This window comes from Sinocyclocheilus rhinocerous, unplaced genomic scaffold, assembly GCF_001515625.1.
Source record: "Sinocyclocheilus rhinocerous isolate Xijiao unplaced genomic scaffold, SAMN03320098_v1.1 scaffold111, whole genome shotgun sequence".
Taxonomy (NCBI): Eukaryota; Metazoa; Chordata; class Actinopteri; order Cypriniformes; family Cyprinidae; genus Sinocyclocheilus; species Sinocyclocheilus rhinocerous.
Window position 1 is genome coordinate 998,772 of NW_015642811.1, and position 22,929 is coordinate 1,021,700.

General features: G+C 36.0%; 1 protein-coding gene across 13 annotated transcripts in view; it reads left to right on the plus strand.

The window, feature by feature from the left end:
• Positions 1-1,368: 1,368 nt before the first annotated feature.
• Positions 1,369-22,929, plus strand: part of LOC107756467 (prominin-1-A) — a 58,421-nt gene continuing 36,860 nt past the window's right edge. For all 13 annotated transcript variants that reach the window (XM_016573592.1, XM_016573597.1, XM_016573598.1 and 10 more), the window contains exon 1: positions 1,369-1,932. In XM_016573592.1, coding sequence (XP_016429078.1) covers positions 1,701-1,932 — 232 coding nt within the window. In that variant the 5' untranslated portion in view covers positions 1,369-1,700. The remainder of the gene's footprint in view (positions 1,933-22,929) is intronic.

Below are 22,929 nucleotides of genomic sequence, written 5' to 3' on the forward strand. Positions count from 1 at the left end.
GTAAAAAGTGACAACAGTTATGGACGATAACTGCAATGTATATCAATAATGTCAAATTAAATTAGACGATGACATTAGTGTAATATAGAGTCTCTCTGTGTATTTAAGCTGTGCATATGAATGAAATACACAAAGTACTTTGTGCTCTTGTTTGTTTTAATGCCTTTGATGTCTTAATAAAATCAGAAAAAAATGAGTCGTGTTGTAAGAGATGTGAGCCCACTCAGTGGGTGAACTTGTTGGCTAATACATGAAAAGCTGAATGAGTAGATAAAATCCAAATGTTTGAAATGAAAATCCCCCACGTGTGTTGCTTATGTAACAGCATCTCATATTCTCCCCTGCTATGACTCTGGAGACTGATTTCACCAATATTCCTATAAATAAAAATCTGATTTTAGGGCTTGAACAATATTTTTATCAACCCTGTCAATTTCCCTATCATTTTAGAGGTAGCTTAATAGTTTGCAGTAGAACTGTGTTTGTTTGACAGGAACATTTGTTCCAGGACCAACGAAAGATGCTGATCCAGAATGATGTTCTACTCAACCTTTAACATTATAATGATGGATGTTAGTTTGTCAATGATGTTCCACCTGTTCAATCCACCAGATAAAATAAACATGTTTACAAGGAATGGTCAAAGTAATAAAACCTTGGAGAATTTACCATGACAACTAGCTTCCACCAAGTTCTTAATACGTGTTAATGCTCAAAACCAAAATAGCCTAAATAAGATCTTCTGCAGTAGTAAAGCAAAGTGTCAGGTGTCCACAATGCCATTTTGGTTCAGCTATGTTTACCAAGAAAAAAAAAGAGAAACAGTGCACCGAAATATAACACTGCCGTTGTTGTTAGGCATTAGAGCATTTTGATCTAAATTCTTTAGTTAAAGTGAGATAAACCACCTAATACCACAAAATGTATTAATATTTTATTATTAATTTTTTAATAATAATTATTAAATTTATTAAATCCTTTGCCCCCAAAAAAAGTTACAACTGAGGAATGGTATATAATTAGCCTACTCAACACCTATAAATATTCCCAGGATTTTTAAAAAGAAAATGTCAAACCAAAGTTGTAATAGCCTATCATTACGGTTACACTCATTTTTTTTTTTTTTTTTCGGGAATATAGGCTACTTTACATATTTGAAAACAATTCACTAGTCACTTAGTTTGAAAACACGCTGCCATGAAAAATCTAAATATATATATATATTTTTCTCATTAGCCTATCAAATATTACACTTTTGAACTCAAAATTAATCATTATGGACAAACGGTGTTTAAAATCCGTCACTTTTTCACCAGTCTTCAGAATCTAGTCTAGAAGTGGTAAAGTGGATGATTGAGAACAGCCTATCTTAAATCACTTCGTCGCTCATCTGTAGCCGACGGGCGGAGCACCGAGGGAAGCTCCGGAGAGGAGACCGTTAACACACGGGGAGGGGATGCGCACGCAGTACCTACACCTCAGTGGCTCACGCTCACCAGCCGCGTTATTATCGCGGGGCATCTTGACTGACCGGCCGCACCGTGAACCTGCAGGAGCCGCTCGCCGTGGGGGGACCATGATCAACATGAATCGCTCTCCGGACAGCAGGACTTGAGAAATCACAGAAACTGTCCCTCATAGTACACCCAGAATTTCCTCCACTTCTATCACCTGGAATTGCTTCAGCACCAGAACTAATCATGCTGTGGAAAACGGGACTGATTTTTCTGTGCTGGGGCTTGACGTCCGGGGAACTCCAGGACAGGCAGTCCGGTACTCCAGCTGCTCCAGCGCGGACAATTTTGGATTTCGGCTTCGTCCCCTCCGGAGTTTACGATACTGTCGCCTATTACGAGCCTGGGGCCACTGGGATTTTATTTAATATGATGCACGCTTTCCTCTATGTGGTTCAGCCCAACCCGTTTCCTGAAGGTGAGCTCAGTCTTGTGATGTTCTTGAACTTCTGAGCACCACAAGAAACCTCAAATCTCAGATTTCCCTAATCTTGATTAATAATTTGAATCGAGTTCAATAGTCAATAGTCTTTTATATAGTCTACCCCAATTTTTGCAGTTTCTTCAACTGCATCTACCATATCATGAGCAGGTAGATGCTTCAGGTGTGAGAGGTGCCACCTGTGATGTCTCAGTGGTGGGTTAGAAGGTGTGAGGGGTTGAATAAGGTTGGTCTGTTGTATTCTCCACCTGAGATTAAGATTGTGATCCTGTGAGTCACTGTCCTAATGAGCTAAAACGCTAATCTGGAATGCCATATGTTGCTCTTCTTGTATTTTCCAGCCTGCCACAGGTGGATATAACCCGGTTCCTGGAGGAATCCCAATCGTACACACCCATTTCAGATTGTGGAGAACCTTAATATAGAGCTGAGTTGCATCAGGTGTTCGATTAGGTAGACATCCAAAAATGTGTACTATTGGTGGTCCTCTAGGTTCGAGGTTGGGAACAGCTGATATTTTGCTGTTGTACTTGTCATCTTATACATTCTGCTATGTATGTACTCTTCTGTTTCCAATGGTTATAAATCCTTTGTTTTTCTGCAGCTTGCTCGTTTCTCATCTAGTGATGATCCCCCTCTAGCAGTAGGTCTAAATCATCCGTGCATTCGTCTTCTGAATGCATGCGGCACTAACGGCGTTTTGTTTTATTTTCTCCCCTTTTTCTTTTTTTCTCCTTCATTCTCAAATAAAAATAGCCACAGCTGTAGCCTTTCAGCAAATTAATTAGAATGATAAAAGCTCTCTGACAGGCCTCCAGTATGATAATTCAGCCCACTGCGTTTGATTTGCAAGAAAAAGACAGCTGCGACAGTCTCGCCATAACTCAGATTCTGCTTGATTTGTTCTCTGGAACTACATATGTTTGTGCCAGTCTTGGAAGTCATTTCATAGCATGGATTTTTCAGGCCGTTTTCCGCGAACTGATTTAAGAAGGCTGGTCAGACATGCTCAAATCCTTTGATCCTTAAATCTGAATGGACTTTGACAAGTGAAAGTAAGGACACTGGTGTGTGATGGTAACCCCCTGTCTCCTTCAAAAGAAACAGTGTCTTTAGACCTACGAAACTACTCGTAAGATCAAAGCGCGCTGGGGGACGATGGTTTGGTAATAGCCTATTAATTGCTCAGTTTGAAGGTCTCTAGTTTCACAGTTATATTGCCAGGAAATATATTTGAGAGCACTTAGGAGCTCTTTGTTCTCAGACACTGACCTGGCTGTCCTGACTGCCACCTTTGGTCTCTCTCTGTGTGTATGAAGTGTATGATTTCTGAAGCACTAGCATCACCACTAGCATTTTTGTACAGATTTCTCAAATATTCCCCCATCTGCCCCGTCTGCCACTGGTTGCACAAACAGATATTCATGCTCCAAAATCGCACCATTGGTTGAGCCAGTATTGCTGTTTCAGGATGCTCAAATTCCAGAGCAATGTTTTATATAACCACTGAATGGATTACTTTTAGTTGGTTGTATTTGCATAATAAGTAGGGATAGGATCAAGTATTTTTATAACATACACTACCATTCAAAGTTTTGAGTCAGTAATATTTAATTTCTTTTTATTTGAATAACAATTTATTCAGCAAGGATGCATTAATAATAGTTATAATGTTACAAATCTATTTTAAAATCAATCTTTTATTTTAACTTTTTATTAATCAAAGAATCCTGAAAAATGTATCACAGTTTCCACAAAAATATTAAGCAGTACAACTGTTTTTATTGATAATAATAAGAAATGTTTGAGCACCAAATCAGCATATTATGATGATTTCTGAAGGGTCATGTGACACTAAAAACTTGAGTAATGGTTGCTGAAAATTCAGCTTTGCCATCACAGAAAACATTACATTTTAAAATATATTTAAGTAGAAAGCAGTTATTTTAAAATGTAATAATATTTAACAATATAAGTTTTTCAGCATTTTGAATTAAATAAATATAGCCTTGGTGAGCAACTTTTGAAGGACATTTAGTGTATAAGTAATCAATTATAAATCCTGTTAGAGAGCTGTTGTAATATGAACACCCTCACGGTCCATCTCAGAATATACAACAGAACCCAAAACTAGCAATCCAGGTGATGAACTGACTCAGTCCATCTGAGGAAGACATATGCAGTGGAAGCAGTTGCCAGGGCAACATAACTGTATCCTAGTGAGTGTGTTTCAATGGGAGAGAGTTTCTCCCATTGGCCTACATATGTCTGAATGCTGTAGTGTTAAATGAGGTGCGGGTATCCAACGCTTTCTGAGAGAAGTGCAGTGCTTTAGTGAATCTTAACAGATCCTTGTTTAAGCACAGGACAACCAAGACTATTATACAGATTTTCATGCCAGGAAGTAGGTGAAAGTTGAGAGATTTTGAGAATTATGTAATTTAATATAGTGTAAGTGCAATATTATACATGTAAATTTAACACCATAAGTCTGATATCCATGTCTGCCACATTGAATGGGTTCAGATCTGTGCCAGCAGGGCTGCTGAAGGATGGAGCACCAGTGTTGATCGCAGATGGCATCCTGAGTGGCATATCTGTGGGCTGCCAGCTTGCTATGCTCCCCTTTGGTGCAACTGCATCTCTAGAGACAGTTACGCCACACTGAGGCTGAGGGGAAATGAGAAATTGCACTTTTTCCTCTCTCTGTTGCTCTCTTTCCCTTTTTTCTTACCCCAGTTATCTCACTCTGCTTGACCTCCATTCTTTCTCCTCCTTGACTCCACTCAACAAGCCCTCTGTTACATATTCATGTCTAAAACTCCTCAAAGGAGTTCTATTTAAAGGCTGGTGCTGTTATTTTTAGAGATGGCTTAAAAAAAGCAATGAGCAGTCATTACTTATAATTTGTTCAGTTCTGATGTGCAACTTGTGACTTGAACATAAATCCATTAGAAGAGAATAGAGGGATATTCAAAATAAGGATTTTTTTAATAAACCATATCCTTACATTAAAAATGCACTGTAAAATAGCTGTGTCCCAGGATATGATTGGTATTTTATGAGCAGCTGTGAAATATCTTGCACGTATTTGAATGCAGTGAGTATTATTGATGTTTGAGGAGGAAGCTGGAGATGTTGGGAGTGTGTTATTTGTCTTGCTGTATTGCTCAAGTGTTCTCATGACTCCAGCATGACTGTGGTGCTCCTGGGTCAGGCACATGTCACTGGATTTCCTGGGGCATCTTCAACCCAACATGAGGCCCATGAGCTACCAGCATTATCCAAATAAGCTGAAATCCTAATATTATTCAAGTAATATTCTTAATAAAACATTTTTCCTGCCAAGTAAAATATGCATGATAGTCTTGTGTTGAGTTTTGGCTGTTTCTTGAAGTGTTGTGGGCTTATCAGTAGCATATTGGATATAAGTCAATATTAGTGCATTTTTTATTAATTGATTGATTGGTTGGTTGCTGTTGTTCAGTATTGCATATTTGTGCATGCTCATTCCACCTATTTTTACATTTAGATTACCTTTGCCTTAATTCATCTATAGATATGTATATAGTTAGCCTACTTTTAAAAATCTTAGAAATTACATAAAAAAAAGTGATTCACTTTTTTGAAGCATTTAGAACTTTTAGTTTTAGTGTTCTTTTTCGAATCTATTTAGACAAAATTGTATAGAATTTTAGTATTGGTCAATGGTCGTTTAATATTGGTCATTTATAACAGCCATAACATGAAAACAATTATCAGCTTATCATATCAGACAAAAATTTTATTATCTCTACATGGCCAATTTTTCATTTTCATATTTCAGTCACCTGGACAATTTTTTAAAAATGTGTATAAAGTTTGGATTTTTTTTCCTCCAGAGTCAGATCTTTGCTTATGCTTGTTAGTAGGATAAAATATTTAAGTATTGAATTTGTACTGAATAAAAAATGAATATTATACATGCAGTTTACAAAAAATACGTTAATAATTTAGATTTTTAAAATTACTTTGTGAACGCTATAGATGATGCCAAAGGTAATCTACATGTAAAAATAGGTGATTTAAATCTTAAGCCTTAAGGTTTAAGCCTTGTCCCATAATATAATTCTGAGCTGTTTCAATTCTGCACTGATCTTAAATCTTAAAATACATCAGTGCCTTTGTTTTGTCTCAAAATGCACACCAGTAATGTTTTTTCTAAGGTATGTTAATAAAAATTACTTTAATTGGCCTAATCCTGGTTTAGTCTAAGTCCTGTCTGTGAAACCGGGCCATGATCTGTTTGACACATTTAACCATGTTTAAACACATTCAACAGACTCCTGCAGTTTTCCACCCCATATCATCACAGAATATGTTTAAAAAAAAAATCTATGCAGATTCTGTCTGGATGCACTAACAGCTTAGCTGTTGTCCAGTCTTAGTCGTTACAAGCATAAATCTATGCAGATTCTGTCTGGATGTACTAACAGCTTAGCTGTTGTCCAGGCTTAGTCGTTACAAGCATGTCACCCCAAAAGGGTTATTTGCAGCATGTAGTAGTCCCTTATCTGAGAGCTGGGCACTGCTGCTGATACGCTCCTGTCTGGATGTGCTTAAGCACTGCAGGGCTTGTAGCTGCTCTAAATCTTGCCCTCCTGCGCTGTAGATAGACACACACACACCCACACACACTCTGTCACCTTTGGTGTGCTTTAGCAGCTGATTCACACGACCACTTTAAGAGGATTTCAAGCTGTTTGTGACCATTGAGCTACATTGACAGTCTGGCTATAGACATCTGTAGTGTGGGAATCTCCAAGACTGATTACATAATGATGACCAGGTCATATGTTGGCTTCTCGACAGATAAATCATAGCTGTCTTAACGTGACATAACACTAACCTAGAAACCATACTGAGCTATATATAGACAATTATAATAGGGAATAGCCATTATATTTGCCTTGCATTATAACTTGAAGAGAACTGACTTCATACAATCTCAAAAAATTACCTTTAAGAAAATTTGGTTAAAAGTAATTGCAAAAATGCTTTATAAAATTATAAATCCATAATTATGAGAAAAGCTCTAGTATTTGTTTACAGATGCAGCTTGGTTTGATATTGTGTTATCAGTGCAATTAAAGTCATATATTAAGTGCGTCTTCGTGTCCAAATATGTTGTTGTGTCGCTGTATTTGTGTAGCCTATTAGTGGTGTTTGTGTAAGTGTTGATGGTAAGCCTCTCTGGAGAGCTGCAGATTTGCACTGTCATAACTAAACTTCCTGCTGCTAATGTGACGGTTGCATTTACATTTAAACTCCAGTGAGCGTTTTCCTCCGCTGCCTCATGTTAGCATGGCATTATGGGATGTCAAACGGCAAACCCTTCAGGTGTTCTGTTCTGCAGCGTTGTTAAGAGGAAAGTGGAATTGCTGTAGCCTCTGAATGAAATACTTATTTTTAGAAGAGCTACACACACCGTTACTTTCTCTATCCAGCATGTTGTGTGGGTTGGATTTCTCTCTCTGGAGAGGGAAACAAAGGCCTAAACTGAGAGAGAGAGAGAGAGAGCAATGAAAGACTGGCAGTGATCCTGAGCTATAAGGCCCTTGATTATACAACCACTTTTAGCCAAGGCAATGAGGCTATTGAGGCTAGATGAAGAAGCCTTTGGAAAGACTCTGACCATTCAACATGCTGTTGTTCCATCCAAAAGTTTTTTCTTTTTATCATAATTGGAGATGGACCAAGTTGGATAGGGTTGGTCATTACTAGGTATATCACAATTATTTCTTGCAACTTGCTTCCCAGTGTGCAGTATTATAATAGTACTGAATTACATTACAAAAACAGGTTGAAGAGATAAACATTAGTGTTGTCCTCCTTACCAAGTTTAATAACTTTTTTTAAATAATAAAAACTTTAAAAAATAAAATGTATAAAGTGATAAAGAACACAACTATAAATAATAATAATAATAAAGCATCAAGACATTTTCGACATATATATACCTTTTATTGGTTGCCTTTTTTTAGTCCAAATTAAAATATGAAAATATTTAAGTGCAATACCGCTGTATTTCTGCTTTTTACATACATTCCCTGCCTACTGTCAGAGAGTGAATTTGCTTTTTCATTCATCATTTCCACGCTTTCTGCCACAAGCTGTGGGTTTGGGTCAGATAGAGTTTGAATGGCTCCATCCTTCAACAACAATGTCTTTGCAAAGTGACAGATTTACAAACCATTCTGTGCTGAAATGTGCTGTTCAAACTGTTAAGGACCGATTGTAACAGTCAGAAACCCTGTTAAAAATAAAGTTCAACAGCTCTTTCCTAATGTTGGGATTCTCAGAAGCATATGTAGAACAGCAGGTGCCACATACAGACAGAAAGTTTAAATTTTTGACAGCAAATTTTGATTTAGTTTTAGTCATATTTTAGTCATCTGAATTGTTTTTAGTTTTAGTCTAGTTTTAGTCGACTAAATATCATACGATTTTAGTCGACTAAATCTACAGTAAATTTAGTCGGCTAAAATCTAATGGGTTTAGTTACAGCGTAATGCAAATGCAATTAAGCATTTCTCTAAAATGTCCAAATTCGTTATAGGTTTGATATTAAAGGGGTCATATGATGTTGCTAAAAAGAATGCATCTAGTGGGGACATAATTAAGGATTATAATGACTTATACGGTCTTTTTACGCATTGCATCTCGCTGCGTAAACATAAAACCATGTCTGCATTTGTGATCGGAGAAACACAACATGCCTTTGTTAAAATTAAATAAAACCACTTCTCAAAAGAACAAGAACATGGTCTTCTTTTTAATTAAATAACAATAGTTATATAGGCTAATTATGCATTCTTTATAGCAACTTGTTTACCATATTCTTCATTCTTTCAAGCAGACATATTTATTTCTATAAATAAATTTAGATTAATCTTTAGGGCTACTAAAGTTTTTCTATAGCAAGTAAATTAGGCTGCTGTCCCTTTAAAACCGAATGCACAGCTGCAATGGATGCAAATAGAGTACTCGCGCGCTGTGAGACGCGCTTTCTGTGTATGCACACTTCAGTGTCTGCTCTCAGAAAACTGGACCGAATTGAGTTCTCTCTTGCGTCGTCAGATGCTACTTTGGGGCAATGTTTGATTAACTATTTGGTCGGGTTTATTACACAGACCTGGCAACCCGAGGGGGAACACAAATTCCAGAGGGGAACAGAATCGACTGCTACACCGGTTCATATGTACGCATCTAACCTCCGAACCACCCAGCAGATTCGTTCTGAATGAATCTCTTCCCAAATCATCCCTCTCTAACATTTTCGTCTCGTTTTTATTAGTTGACGAAAATGTCAATACATTTTCGTCATAGTTTTTGTCATTCAAAAGGAGTTTTAGTTTATCATCTCGTTGTCGTCGGTGAAAAAAATGTCATTGATGAAAATTATGACAAATTATTCATCAACGAAATTAACACTGGTTTGGATTTCACATATTTTATTTCACTTTTTTCAGTTGAGGAGTATCTAATCTACTTCCTCTTTATTACCTATTATTAATCTTGGTTATCGCTGAGACTCTGTGGGCAGTTATCTGATCAATAGTTGATTGTTGATGTGTAAATGCAAATTATGTTTTGGGTTTCTGATGCCATGGAAAAAGTTTTTGAACTTTGTTTTTGTTTTAATAACGGGTCTGTTTGGAAAGTTCTGTGATCTGAAGTTAAATTAGCTTTCAAAGTACATTGAATTCTTTGTTCTTTCTTACAAGATTTGATTCCTCATGATGTGACCCCTTTAACCAAAACTGAGGCAACAAATACTCCTTATGAGGTGACGTCTGCAAGTGGCCTTGGATAACTGGTTAACAGAAAGTAAGCATGCTGGGACATTTCCCGGTAACACTAGAATGTCATGGGCATGAGGTCAGGGAGTTGCTGTGCTGTTGAAAGGGTGAGAGGGCATCCCGACTGGGAAAAGAGGAGAGGGTGGCTCTAAACAGAGGTACGTAACCAGAGCGGTTCTTTATGAGCAGAGAGAGATGGCTGATAGGATTATATAGGCTACATTATAAATGAGAGCGATACTGGTGTACAATAATGAGAAAGAAAAGATCAAATGAGCAAAGGTGATATAAAAGAGGAGAGATACAAAAGAGAATGTGAAATGATAAGGGAATAACAAGAGAGAATAATAAGAGAGAAATTTGATATTCACTATTCTCTAGCTGTAATTTTAGAGATGCTTCCTCTCCTCATTTCTTGTATCAGTCACATAGATTTCATATAGTTTGGTGTTTTGTTTGGTAGATTAAAATGTCCTTATTCAGAAAATCAGTTGTACACTGCAGAATCAGGATAAAGACTTGCCAGAACACATTATTGAAACAGTCCAATTCTGATTTTAATCAGAATTTTGGTCTTTTATATCTAATGAATCTTTGAGCCTTTTCAGGATTTGATGAATAAATAGTTCAAGTGAACAGCATTTATTTGAAATAGAAATCTTTTGTAACATTGTAAGTATCTTTACTGTCAGTTTTGATCGGTTTAATGTGTCCTTGCTGAATAAAAATATTAATTTATTTAAAAGAGTACACTGACCTCAAACGATTGAACGGTCGAGCTGTTTACCTCATAAGGACAGTTGGCTGCTTCCCAAAATGCAGGTGATTTCAGGTTTTACTCTTTGTAGGCAAAACTTGGCCCACACACATAAAATCTGAATCCATATATTCACACACACACACACACATTCATCTCTTCCATTAACTTTGATCTAATTTAGCACTGCTTCAAGCATTCATCCCATGTGGGCTGTAGTTAAGAGCATGTATTAGAGTATAATGTACAAATACTACGGATGCGGATGTTTCTTCATTAAAATGTATGCCCTGGCATATCTGTTTACCATAAATTCACAGTGCAAGAGGGAGACTGCACGTAATTGCGATGTCACGTGACTTGCTAGCATTTCCCAGCTGAAATTAGCCTCTTTGCAGCATTTATCTTCTTGAGGCAGTTTCAGATATATATGTCAGTAGTATATCACTCTTTATTTATTTATTTTTTTTTTAAGTATGCTGTTGTTGAAAGTTTACGCAGCAAAATGTTGTGGTTCCTGAACATTTATTAGAATCAATATGCCTGACTAGCATTGTGTGTTCTGTTCTTGCTGTTTGTTTAATGAGTTTTTTTAATTGCAGAAATGTGCAATTAATTCAATCCAAAGTAGAGAAAGCCACTGTGGACACACAAAGACAGACACCCGCATAGAAACTAATCAGTATTAATCAGTAACACCTTCATGACCCTTATTTATCTTTATTTCAGCTTTGCCATGATTAGTAAGCTTGTATTAAGCAGGGATTGTGTTTACCTGATTCTGTGTGTCCATAGAGAGAGTGTCTCAATCGCTGTCTTAGCAGTTTACCATTTCTGCACTGCAGTTTTATAGATTCAATTGTTATGGGAATACGTTAACATGTCAAGCCACTTCACTGAGTGTTTAATTATATTATATTTAATGGGGGCAGAACAATCTGATTCCTGTTGATAAGGGAGATCATTCTTTTGTTTTTTTTAACAAATCAAGCCAATGGAAAACATCACAATCCACTTTAGGACTTTGATATGAAGGGTGCACAAAAATAATCATATTTGATCACCAGCACCGTTTCTGCAGCCTACTTCATTAACCTTGAATGTGGACCTAAAAATACTACTAATACATTTTTCAAAAACAGTATGTAAGTAGGCCACATAGTCTGGTCAGCTGACTCATAAATTAGTTTGTAAGGACATAAACAGTGGGCGAGGAATGTGGATGAGTTTAAGCTTGCATAGTAAAGTTATAGTTTGAGGTTATGATTGTTTTTGGAATACAATGGAGTATAAATCAGTATAGCCACCATTATGCTACTCTTTACTTTTACAAATATTCAGAATGTCATTAAAATCTATAGAAATAAATTTTGACAGATATGAGGCTTGTTGGAGAACTAGATCTCCTTGTGTATTTAAACAGATGGACCCAAAATGTTGATCTACAGTAGGTGTTATATACACTGTGTCTACTTTTTTATCTCAGTGACCAAGACTGATTTTCTAAACAATTAAAAGAAGAACAAAAAAACTATAAAGAACAAGAAAGTCACACTGGGTTCAAAGCAGTCTCAAGCTCTTCATTGGACCAGGAATGCTGTCGTATAGTTCCTTTTCGTGCGCAAGTGTGTTTCCTTTTCACCCAGTAGCCATTGTTCCCATAAAAATTCCCCACAAGGAAGTGACAGTGGAGAACTATGGCAGAGTTATTGTCACTTAGGTCTCCTGGGGAACTGAAAATGTTTCTGTGTACATGTAAACAAGCAAGATTCATGTTGCGATAAGAAATGGAGCACATACAAGAAAGTTAAGTGGATTAAGGCTGTTGATTCCATTAACTTCATTCCAGTCATTGCTGTATAGGTTTATTCACTTTTACAGGAACTCTGATTAGGGATGCACTGATATTAAAATTCTGGCTGAAACCAATAATACGATGCATTTTTTTGTTTGTTTCAGGTTGGTTGAAATCTGATAAATGGATGATATTCAAATTCTAGATTTTGTCTAAATAATTTCAGAATAAACTACACTGTAAAAATAGTTTTTAGAAGTGGTACGTAAAACAAAGATTATTGGAGTATGTTTTACAAGAAAATACAAAATATCATACAATGTCATTTTCTTCTACTTTCATGTTGCCATTTCTTTGTAATTATTTGTGAAATTTACTATGAATTTCTGAGTGAAAATTGTTTCTACACCATTTTTTTTAGTGTAATCAATCGTTTTAGTTGCTACAAGTGAATTTAAGCATCACAACATTATAATGTACAGTATGAAAAAATATTAATTTTGCAACAGTAACAGAATTATTAGTGTTTTTAGAGAGTAACTTAATTAAGAATTAGATGGTTGAATATCAGCCAATAAGTTAAAAATTATACAATATTGTAGGCTTGTCACGATAACAACTTTTTGTTGTGCGATATATTGCCCCAGAAATAATTGCGATTAAACAATATTATTGACATTTTAAGACCATTTTATGTCACTGAATATATAATCATAATATAAAAGCATAATAATGCAAGAAGGCCAAAACACGTTCAAATGACAACAAACTTTTAATTCGTAAGAATATTTAGATCATGGAAATTAAGTATCAAAATATTAGATACCTTAAAAACTTGAATAAACAGTAAATAAACATTTTCTAACAAAAAAAAAAGCAAAGTAACAAGTAGAAAAAAGAAAAATTCACAAATAACTTGTATGAAGATTTTTCCATCTGCAGATTTTTCCTTGACCTTCTTTTCTCTGTGAATTAAGGGTGCACTGTATTGCTAAAAAGCACAATCACTACTTAGCAGTCAGATGTCTGTATGCACAAAAAACATGGTGACATTAATTTTTATATAAATATAAGGGGCAATATATTGCGTCACCAAAAATTATTAAGGTCATGTACATATATTGTGCGATAAGTCGATATATTGATTATTGCAACAGACAATATTGGCCAGTAGCCAATATTGTACTGATATACTGTGCATCCTTTATTCTGATTCTTCTTTTATTTAGTTTTGGCTGTGTGTGTATTTTGAATGTTTGTGAAAGGCTTTTTGTTCACAGAACATATTGTTGCCTTTTCACTGCAACTGACAAAAGCAGTGATAATGTGAGGATATTCTATATCATGCATGTACATTCTTATTTCATATACACACAAAAACTCACCTTCCATAGCGAGTATCAGAATACAGGGCAACCCAAATTGCTGTTCATATATTAATCTAAAGGTCCCGCTCTGTTGCAGTCTAAGCCCGTAGATGCTGTGAAGAGATTGGTGTGGGTTTTCAACTGCAGCTTGAGCTCTCATGCATTTAATGCCGTTTTTATTAATACTGGGCTTGAAAGAGGGAACTGTACTTTTTGTACCACCCCCACTTTCTTTTTTATATTAGTTTTTTCTCTACTTCTTCCTCGTCCTTTTTCTTCTTGCTGTCTTTCTCCAGGTTCCCCTCTCCTTGGTTACAGAGGATCTGCTTGAACAGATTGTTATTGTTAATGTTCAGGTACAGATTGTAACCCTCTGGGACTCTAACCAGGCACCAGGGAGTAGATGAGAAAAGTCATGAACACTGGCTTCATGGCATTAGGGTGGTGAGAAGTGACACGCTCGTTCACTCATGTTAAATAGACAGCAGACGTCTCGAGGGATTCTGAAACCTTGTGAATATTCGAAACGCATCTGATCCTCTTCTCTGTGTGAAAGCTACAAGTGTGAAAAACCTCAGGCTAATGTCACCAAGTTGCAACTGAAGATTTTCAAATAATGGAGACACTAACGACAGATGTTTACATGTCACAGCTCAGGCTAGTCGCTAGTGAAGGGTTTAGGATTGAGCTTGTTCTTGTGGTGCCATCGGCCAGTCAGTGGAGTCATGATATAAGGTTTCTATGACTCCAGAGTGATTTGCTAAAGAACTGTATCTGAAAATAAGTGCAAAGATGGTAGAATTTAAACCGTGTACTTACACTGGCATTAGCTGTGTTTGACCAAATTAGCAATTTGTGAATTAACCAGATTAGACCGTTTTTAATAAACCACTGTTTTGTTTATAAGTATTTTGTGTAAGCTGCTGTACACTTTCTCCACCGTTAACATATAGGCTGCCTCTACACCGAAGGGCTCAGGTGGAAGCAGTTTTGATAGAGTGAGACAGACCATATCAAAATTTGCAAATGAGACAAGACATGTACCTCCATCTTTGCGATTTGCTTTCACTGCAAGTACCTCAAAGAGAAGAAAGACACGCATCTCAGATGAGCTATCAGCGTCCAAAAGAGAGTGTCGGTTGAGTTGTGATGGTAATTGTGGTAATTATATCACTGTGTTAAAAGTAGTTGTTCAGTTTGACTCTGTACTGTGTAGATAAAATCTAATAAGATGAATCATAAAAGAGTGAATTTGGTTGTTGAAAGCAGTTGTCACCTTATACAGTCAAACCAAGAATTATTCAGACACCAGATATAAGTTTTGATTTTTTTCTTTTTTACGAGTGGGTGCAGGACATTATAGTTCATTTATGTAAGTGAGGATATCAAAATAAAGTAAACTGTGACATATTATACACAAAAATTCTTCATACAGTGAACTAGCAGTAAAATTGATAAAAATTTGGGACCAAAATTTATTCAGACACTTTGACCATGGTTTGCTTAAGTGTTTTTCTTTCATTGCTAATGCAACCTTTTTACACCACAGACTGAATAAAATTAGGCATTGCTTGGTAATTGGTTGAGCTAAATTGGTATTATCTAATTGTGTACTTAATTTAACAGCTGACAGCTATTCAACCAAATTCATTCATCAAGATGAATTTGTTCTGACAGTTTAACTCTGACTTCTTGACATATTTTATTACCATTTTCTAAACTATAGTGAATAAACTGTGATAATGTGAGAAATGTTGAAGGTGTCTGAATAAATTTTGGTTTGACTGTATATTGTGAACAATATGTGTACAGAAAAGAATTAAGATTGACGAGTATTTTTGCTGTAGTGTGAGTGTTAAAATTAAGAATCCTCTGACAATTCCATCTTTGAGACTTAAAACTTGCAATTTGGCATTATGTTAACAAGTACATTTGTAACAATTGCTGGCATGTGCTACCATTCAAAAGTTTGGTGTTGGTAAGATTTTTAAAATATTTTTGAAAGAAGTCTCTTATGCTCACCAAGGCTGCATTTATTTGATTAAAAACAGTAATATTGTGAAATATTATTACAATTTAGAATAACTGTTTCTATTTTAATATATTTTCAAATGGAATTTATTCCTATGATGCAAATCTGAATTTTCAACAGTCATTAATACATTTTTCAGTGTCACATGTTTCCTTTAGAACTCATTCTAATATGGTGATTTGCTGCTCAAGAAACGATTACTGTTATTAGCAATGTTGAAAAGTTGTGCTGTGTAATTTTGTGGAAACTGTAATAGTTGCAGGATTCTTTGAATATAAAGTTTAAAAAAACAGCATTTATTTGAAACGGTCTTTACTGTCACTTTTGATCAATTTAATGCATCCTTGTTGAATAAAAGTATTAATTTCTTAATAAAATAAGACCCCTCACTATTTAATGGTAGTGCATGTTATCTAATCACTTTTCATCTGTACCGTATATATATTTTCTTTATTTAAAATTCCAATAACTAGAATTTTTCTTCAATTTGATACATTTATGAGATTTCAAAATTCAGAAAGATGTCATTCAGAAAGGGCAGACTCATCTTTTAATGAACTTTGCATCTTGAGCTGAGTCTTTCCTCCGTCGTGTTTTAATATAGTTCTTACAGCATGTTTAGCCAGTTTCTATGCCTCAGTCTGGTTGCTGAGCACCGATAGCTTTGTTTACAAGAGACGTCTGGCAGCGCTAGCTCTCTACGCATCTCCCTGAGGCTTTTGGCGCAGTAAACAGGATACAAGAACAAAATGCAGAATGCCCTTGGAAATGTATCTCTCTGATATGCATTTTTTACAGTATAATCCTCTTATTCATGCAGTTCTCTTGGATGTCTGTTAGGGCTGTAAACCATGTAATAATAGTAATGCCTCTCAGAAATCTTTGGTGACTTAGCAGACATTTGGGACATTCTTAGCATTGACTTAGTATTAGCCTAGTTTGTTCTAAAATTATTCTTTTACTTCTCCATTTTGTCTTCCACAGGAATAATGTCATGTTTGCGATTACAATATGTGTAAAATTATGAGAAATTATTCTGAATATGTAGAAAATATTCAGAAATATTTTTACAAGAGACGTCTGGCAGCGCTAGCTCTCTACGCATCTCCCTGAGGCTTTTGGCGCAGTAAACAGGATACAAGAACAAAATGCAGAATGCCCTTGGAAATGTATCTCTCTGATATGCATTTTTTACAGCATAATCCTCTTATTCATGCAGTTCTCTTGGATGTCTGTTAGGGCTGTAAACCATGTAATAATAGTAATCCCTCTCAGAAATCTTTGGTGACTTAGCAGACATTTGGGACATTCTTAGCATTGACTTAGTATTAGCCTAGTTTGTTCTAAAATTATTCTTTTACTTCTCCATTTTGTCTTCCACAGGAATAATGTCATGTTTGCGATTACAATATGTGTAAAATTATGAGAAATTATTCTGAATATGTAGAAAATATTCAGAAATATTCAAAAACAGTTGTCAGCAGTTTGGTCAGTAAGATTTTTAAAGAAATGAATGCTTTTATTGAGCATGGACACATTAAATTGATCATAACTGACGGTAATGGCATGTATAATGTTACAAAATATTTCTGTTCCAAAAAAACATGCTGCTTTTGAACGTGGTCAGTCATGTAACATGTGGGAACCAATGACATCAAACCTAGTGAAGACACAACCATTGAGATGAGAGCATGACTGTTTAGGCCTATTTACACTTGGCCACTTAATGCATTTTCCCTGATCAGATAGACTAAGTGTAAACGCCCTCCGAAACGTGATTGAGACAGATTGTAGTCTAGTCACACAAACCACTTCAGGAGGTGATTTTAGATTTCCAGACACAACTGGACAAGTGTAAACACATCTGATTTTTGAAGCCACATGCAATTTACAAAACTGCAACACAATAAGGGCCAAATACCTACTGCAACATGCTTCTCCACAGACATGGCCTGCCGGAGATGAGCATCTCTCTTCAGCAAGCAGCTGCACAAACTGCCACAAATGAAACTCATTGTTCAGCATCGCTTCCTGAAGCTCAAAATGCAGTCTTCTTCATTAAAAGTGGTGAACTCTAAATTCTCTCAGCAGTGCGGTTGACGCTCTCTCAGCTGTTGCAGTCTTTGATCCTGAAATCAGCTGATAATAAATAAAATGCAATGCATGGCTGTTGCTTTTGGTGATGCGAGACACATTTATGTGGCCAAGAGTAAATGGAACAGTTTTAACAAATCAGATACCTGCCTGATCAGAGAAAATGCATAAAGTGGCAAGTGTAAATAGGTCCTTTGAGTGCTGCTTTGACATGGTATTAAAATGTAATTTTGACAGGGGTGTTTCTAGCTTTTCATCAGTAAAAAGGCTCAGATCCCCAACAAAAAGTGGGCCCTTATTTTTATATTCTTTTTTTTAATACTGTTTTAGATATAAACTGATATAAATCATCTTTACCGCCAGTACAGAGTCACTGACAAGCTGCACATGCAATAAAGAGCTGCTTTGTCGTTGACAAACGATACAAGACATTTGCAAGTTTTGTTTCCTCATAAAATATCACATTAGAAACCACTGCAAATGATCCAGAGCATGAGTGAACTGTCTAAAAGGTGAACTGACCTTTTTGTAAACATGTTAGACCAATTAGATCAAATGAGTAATTCATTTGCGAATCTGGCATCGCCCGCTCTGATTGCTGAAAGAAAAAACATGACTTGATTGAAAATAAATCAATAATATCAGAAAAAATGATGATGTCTAGGGGTGGGCGATATGACCAAAATCTTATATGATGATATGAGTAGTTTTATTTCACGGTAACAATATATATCACAATGTAGTTGTTTTTGCTTTAAATAAGGTCTTTATGATATCAAAATTTTTGATACCATAGAAATTTTATAATTCTTGTCACCAGTGTCAGTATCACCAAAAAAAAACCTCAAGCTCACTGAAGACGAGTAAAGAGTCAGTGATTAAATAAGGACAAGAAACTAATTACAAGACTGCTGTCATTTTAAGAGCTGCCCGGATCCAATATACTGTTACACATGTGTTTTTTAAGTGAAAGCTGTTTAAATACCTAAATTACTGTTTACGAGGATACTTGCAAATACCAGAATTTTGACACACACAAGTCTGTGTATTTAACTATTCAAGGCCTAAAGCAGCAAAAATAACTCGTTCATTTCTCCCGCGCTATATGAGCCCTATCTTCATGTATGTGTGCCTCTCTGACAGGGCTCAGAAACAGTCTCTCAGTGTGCGCACATAGCAAAATGAGTTCTCTTTCACTGCTGATTGAGTTTTAACGGCTTAAAATCATTTGTTTTTAAACCACTTAAAAATGTGTGCAAACGATAAGTTTTTGTGACCAAATAGCACAGCAACGTCGTGTAACCGCAATAGAAACGATAGTTCAAATTCTCTAGCGGTTGACAAATTTCCTGCCTAGCAACGCCCCTGATCTTAAACTGTCGTATTTAGGTTTAGGACAGATGTTCTTGAATGCCTGTTGTCTAGATGGAAAATAGCTGCCTGACAATGTTATGGCCACCATAAAGGGTCTTTTCCATGGGTAACTTTACACTGACCTCTCAATTAAATTCACTTGAAAATGTTTACTAATTGCGATTCGGATGCACAGAGACGGAGCGTGTAACCGCAATAGAAACGATAGTTCAAATTCTCTAGCGGTTGACAAATTTCCTGCCTAGCAACGCCCCTGATCTTAAACTGTCGTTTTTAGGTTTAGGACAGATGTTCTTGAATGCCTGTTGTCTAGATGGAAAATAGCTGCCTGACAATGTTATGGCCACCATAAAAGGGTCTTTTCCATGGGTAACTTTACACTGACCTCTCAATTAAATTCACTTGAAAATGTTTACTAATTGCGATTCGGATGCACAGAGACGAACTGACAGTCTTCGAGTAAGAGGGTTTAGTTATTATTTAGCCAACTGCCTTCAGCTAGATAATAATTTAAACATTAGCAGAGCTAGCACATAAAATTTTCAGTGTGTTCCTGGCATCAGATTGATCTTTATTGCCGTAGCCTGATAACATTTCATTCTTTCCTTCATTTCAGCTATTTCATAGAACGTTTCAGAAGACTTATGCCCCAAAAGGGCATTTGTAATCACTTTCTTTCTCTTGACAGATATTAGTCTTAGGTCTCACTGATGAGATGTAAAAACCCTTAGAGAGTTTCACGTCTCTTGCATGCCATGATAATGTGAGGTGATGTGGCTTACAAATGTATTCAAGGCTGCTTATCTCCATAGCCACCTTGGGGAGATCTCATGATGAAATATTTATGAAAATACGGTGGGGTTTTTTACTTTAAAAAAGAAAGAGTGGCATACTTCTAAAGGAAATCTCTTTCTCTCTTCTGCACTAGCCAAGAAACATCTCAAAAGCATAGTCGTGGGTGTGAGAGTGCATCCTGCTGGGAGGATGAGAGGAGGAAGGAACGAGTGCCGTGGAGGATGGAGACAAAATGGCAGCATCAAAGAGAAGTTTGCCCTGATGAAAGAACGTGATGCGTGCCATTACAAGATTAGAATTAATACATGCTTATGTGATGTGCCACAAGGTGCTCTATTTTATTCAGGACACAAATTGATCTGTAATGAAGTGGTTCTTAAAGTGTGGGCTGCACTTCCTTATGTTCAAATTAGCTGTGTAGAAGATGCACACAAAATCCAATGAAGTATGTGCACCTTTCTTCTTCTCCTCCTCCTTATGTTGTCTAGTGCACTTACTATGCTGCACTTATGTAAAAAAAAAAAAATTTAAAAAAAAGACCAAATTAATTCTGTTCCTCGCACAGAGCTATTGTATGACTTCAGAAAACTTGGAATCGTATGTAAGTAGTATATATACTTTTATGTTGATACTCTAACCTTTTATTCCTTATACAGCTACTTTTTTGCATTCCATTGATGAAAAAAAGTATAATTATATTTTTATTATTATATATTTTTAAATATATTATTATTATCTATATTTGTATTATGATCTATATTTTTCATATATTTGAAATGCCATCTTTATCAATTAAATCATTAAAATGATCATTTAATTAATTTAATTCATTTTTTAACAGAAAAACTTAAGAGAACACCTAAGGCCTACCGACAAAAAGTACTGCCAACAGTTTCAATGGGGAGCATGACAAAAAATGAGACCCACTGCTATAAACAACTGTCTGTTAAAGAATCTAAACCAGCCATAATACAGAAAAAGTGGAATGGAGCTATTAACATGAAACAAACATCTTGATTATAGCTTAGTAAACATGACTATGATGTGCAGGAATTTGTGTCAGCACACAAGGCCTGTGGCAATCATTGCATGCCAGTGGATGAACAACAAACCCGCATGGACATGCAAAGACACAATCAGATGTTCATCATTTACCACATGTAATTCTGTCAGATTACTAACAAAGCCACATTTAGAGCAACCTTCTGCTGTACCTTTCTGCTGCCCAGAGCCAGATCAAAGGACACTTTTGTTCAACGATTTGGCCTATCATAGGATTTACCTCTTCATTAAAGGGATAGTTCGCCCAAAAATGAAAATTCTGTCATTAATTACTTACCCTCATGTCGTTCCAAACCTGTAAGACCTTCGTTCATCTTTGGAACACAAATTAAAATATTTTTGATGAAATCTAAGAGCTTTCTGACCCTGCATAGACAACAACGTAACTGACCTGTTCAAGGCCCAGAAAGGTGGTTAGGACATCGTTAAAATAGCCCATGTGAGCTGGCGTTCTGACGTTGATCCCGGATGTGCTGCGCCTTGTTTACAAGCAGAAGATGATGCACACTGAACATAAAACAGTCTTCGTAAACATGTCTGAAGATTTCAACACAGAGAGGATGACTTTCAATTTGCCCAGCCTTGCTTATTCGAACAAGAATATACAGATGATGAACTATGAGAGATGGACGTTCTACGTTAGAATGCCGGCTCCTGCATCAGCAGCACCGCACACACGTCGTGGTACTCTCATGAATGCATGTCGAAGACTGACACAGAAGAGAAGAAATTGTTGTTATTTTTGTTTTCTTTAGCACACAAAAAGTATTCTTGTAGCTTAATAACATTACGGTTGAACCACTGATGTCACATGGACTATTTTAATGATGTCATTACTACCTTTCTGGGAATGTGGTAGTTGCGTTGCTGTCTACAGTATGCAGGGTCAGAAAACTCTCATCAAAAATATCTTAATCTGTGTTCCGAAGATGAACAAAGGTCTTGCAGGTTTGGAATGACATGAGGGTGAGTAATTAATGGGTGAACTATCCCTTTAAGAGTGATGTTAATAACAGTGGATAATAATAGAACCATTTTCATTCAAACATAACACTGAACAGCCTCGTGGGATTTTTTAAATGAAACAAACTTGAAATGCCAAACTGGGCAAATTTGGGATTGTTAAACTTTTTTAATGTTTTTAAAAGAAATCTCTTATGCTCACCAAAGCTGAATTTGATCTGGTCATTAATACAATAAAAATTTTAATATTGTAAAATATTATTATAATTTTTCAAATAACTGTTATTTTAATATATTTTAATATGCACTTTATTCCTGTGATGGCAAAGCTGAATTTTTAGCAGTCATTACTCCAGTCTTCAGCGCCACATGATCCTTCAGAAATCATTTTAATATACTGATTTGTGGCTCAAGAAACATTTATTATTATCAATGTTGAAAACAGCTGCGCTACTTGATATTTTTTGTGGAAATCGTGTCACATTTATTGGGAATTCTTTGATGAATATAAGCATTTATTTTAAATATAATTTTTTTGTACACTTACAAATGAGGACAATAACATTTGTAACATTATAAATGTCTTTAATGTCACTTTTAATCAATACAATGTATCCCTGTTGAATAAAAGTATTGATTTCCCTCTCAAGTATAGAAAAACATACCAGCTTGTGTCATCACCTCAGGGTACCGCAAGTGACCCCCAAGAAATGAAGCGAGTAGCAGTGTCCACTGAGTTGTGCTTCTCTGCACTGGTATTTTGAGTCACTCAGTGCCTTTGGCCCCTCTTTTGTTTACCGCTGAGCCCTGGAGTTTATTTACTTCCTGTTAGATGAATGAAAGCACAGCCAATCAAACTAAGTCCGAAAGAAAAAAAAAAGAAGAGGTCCTCA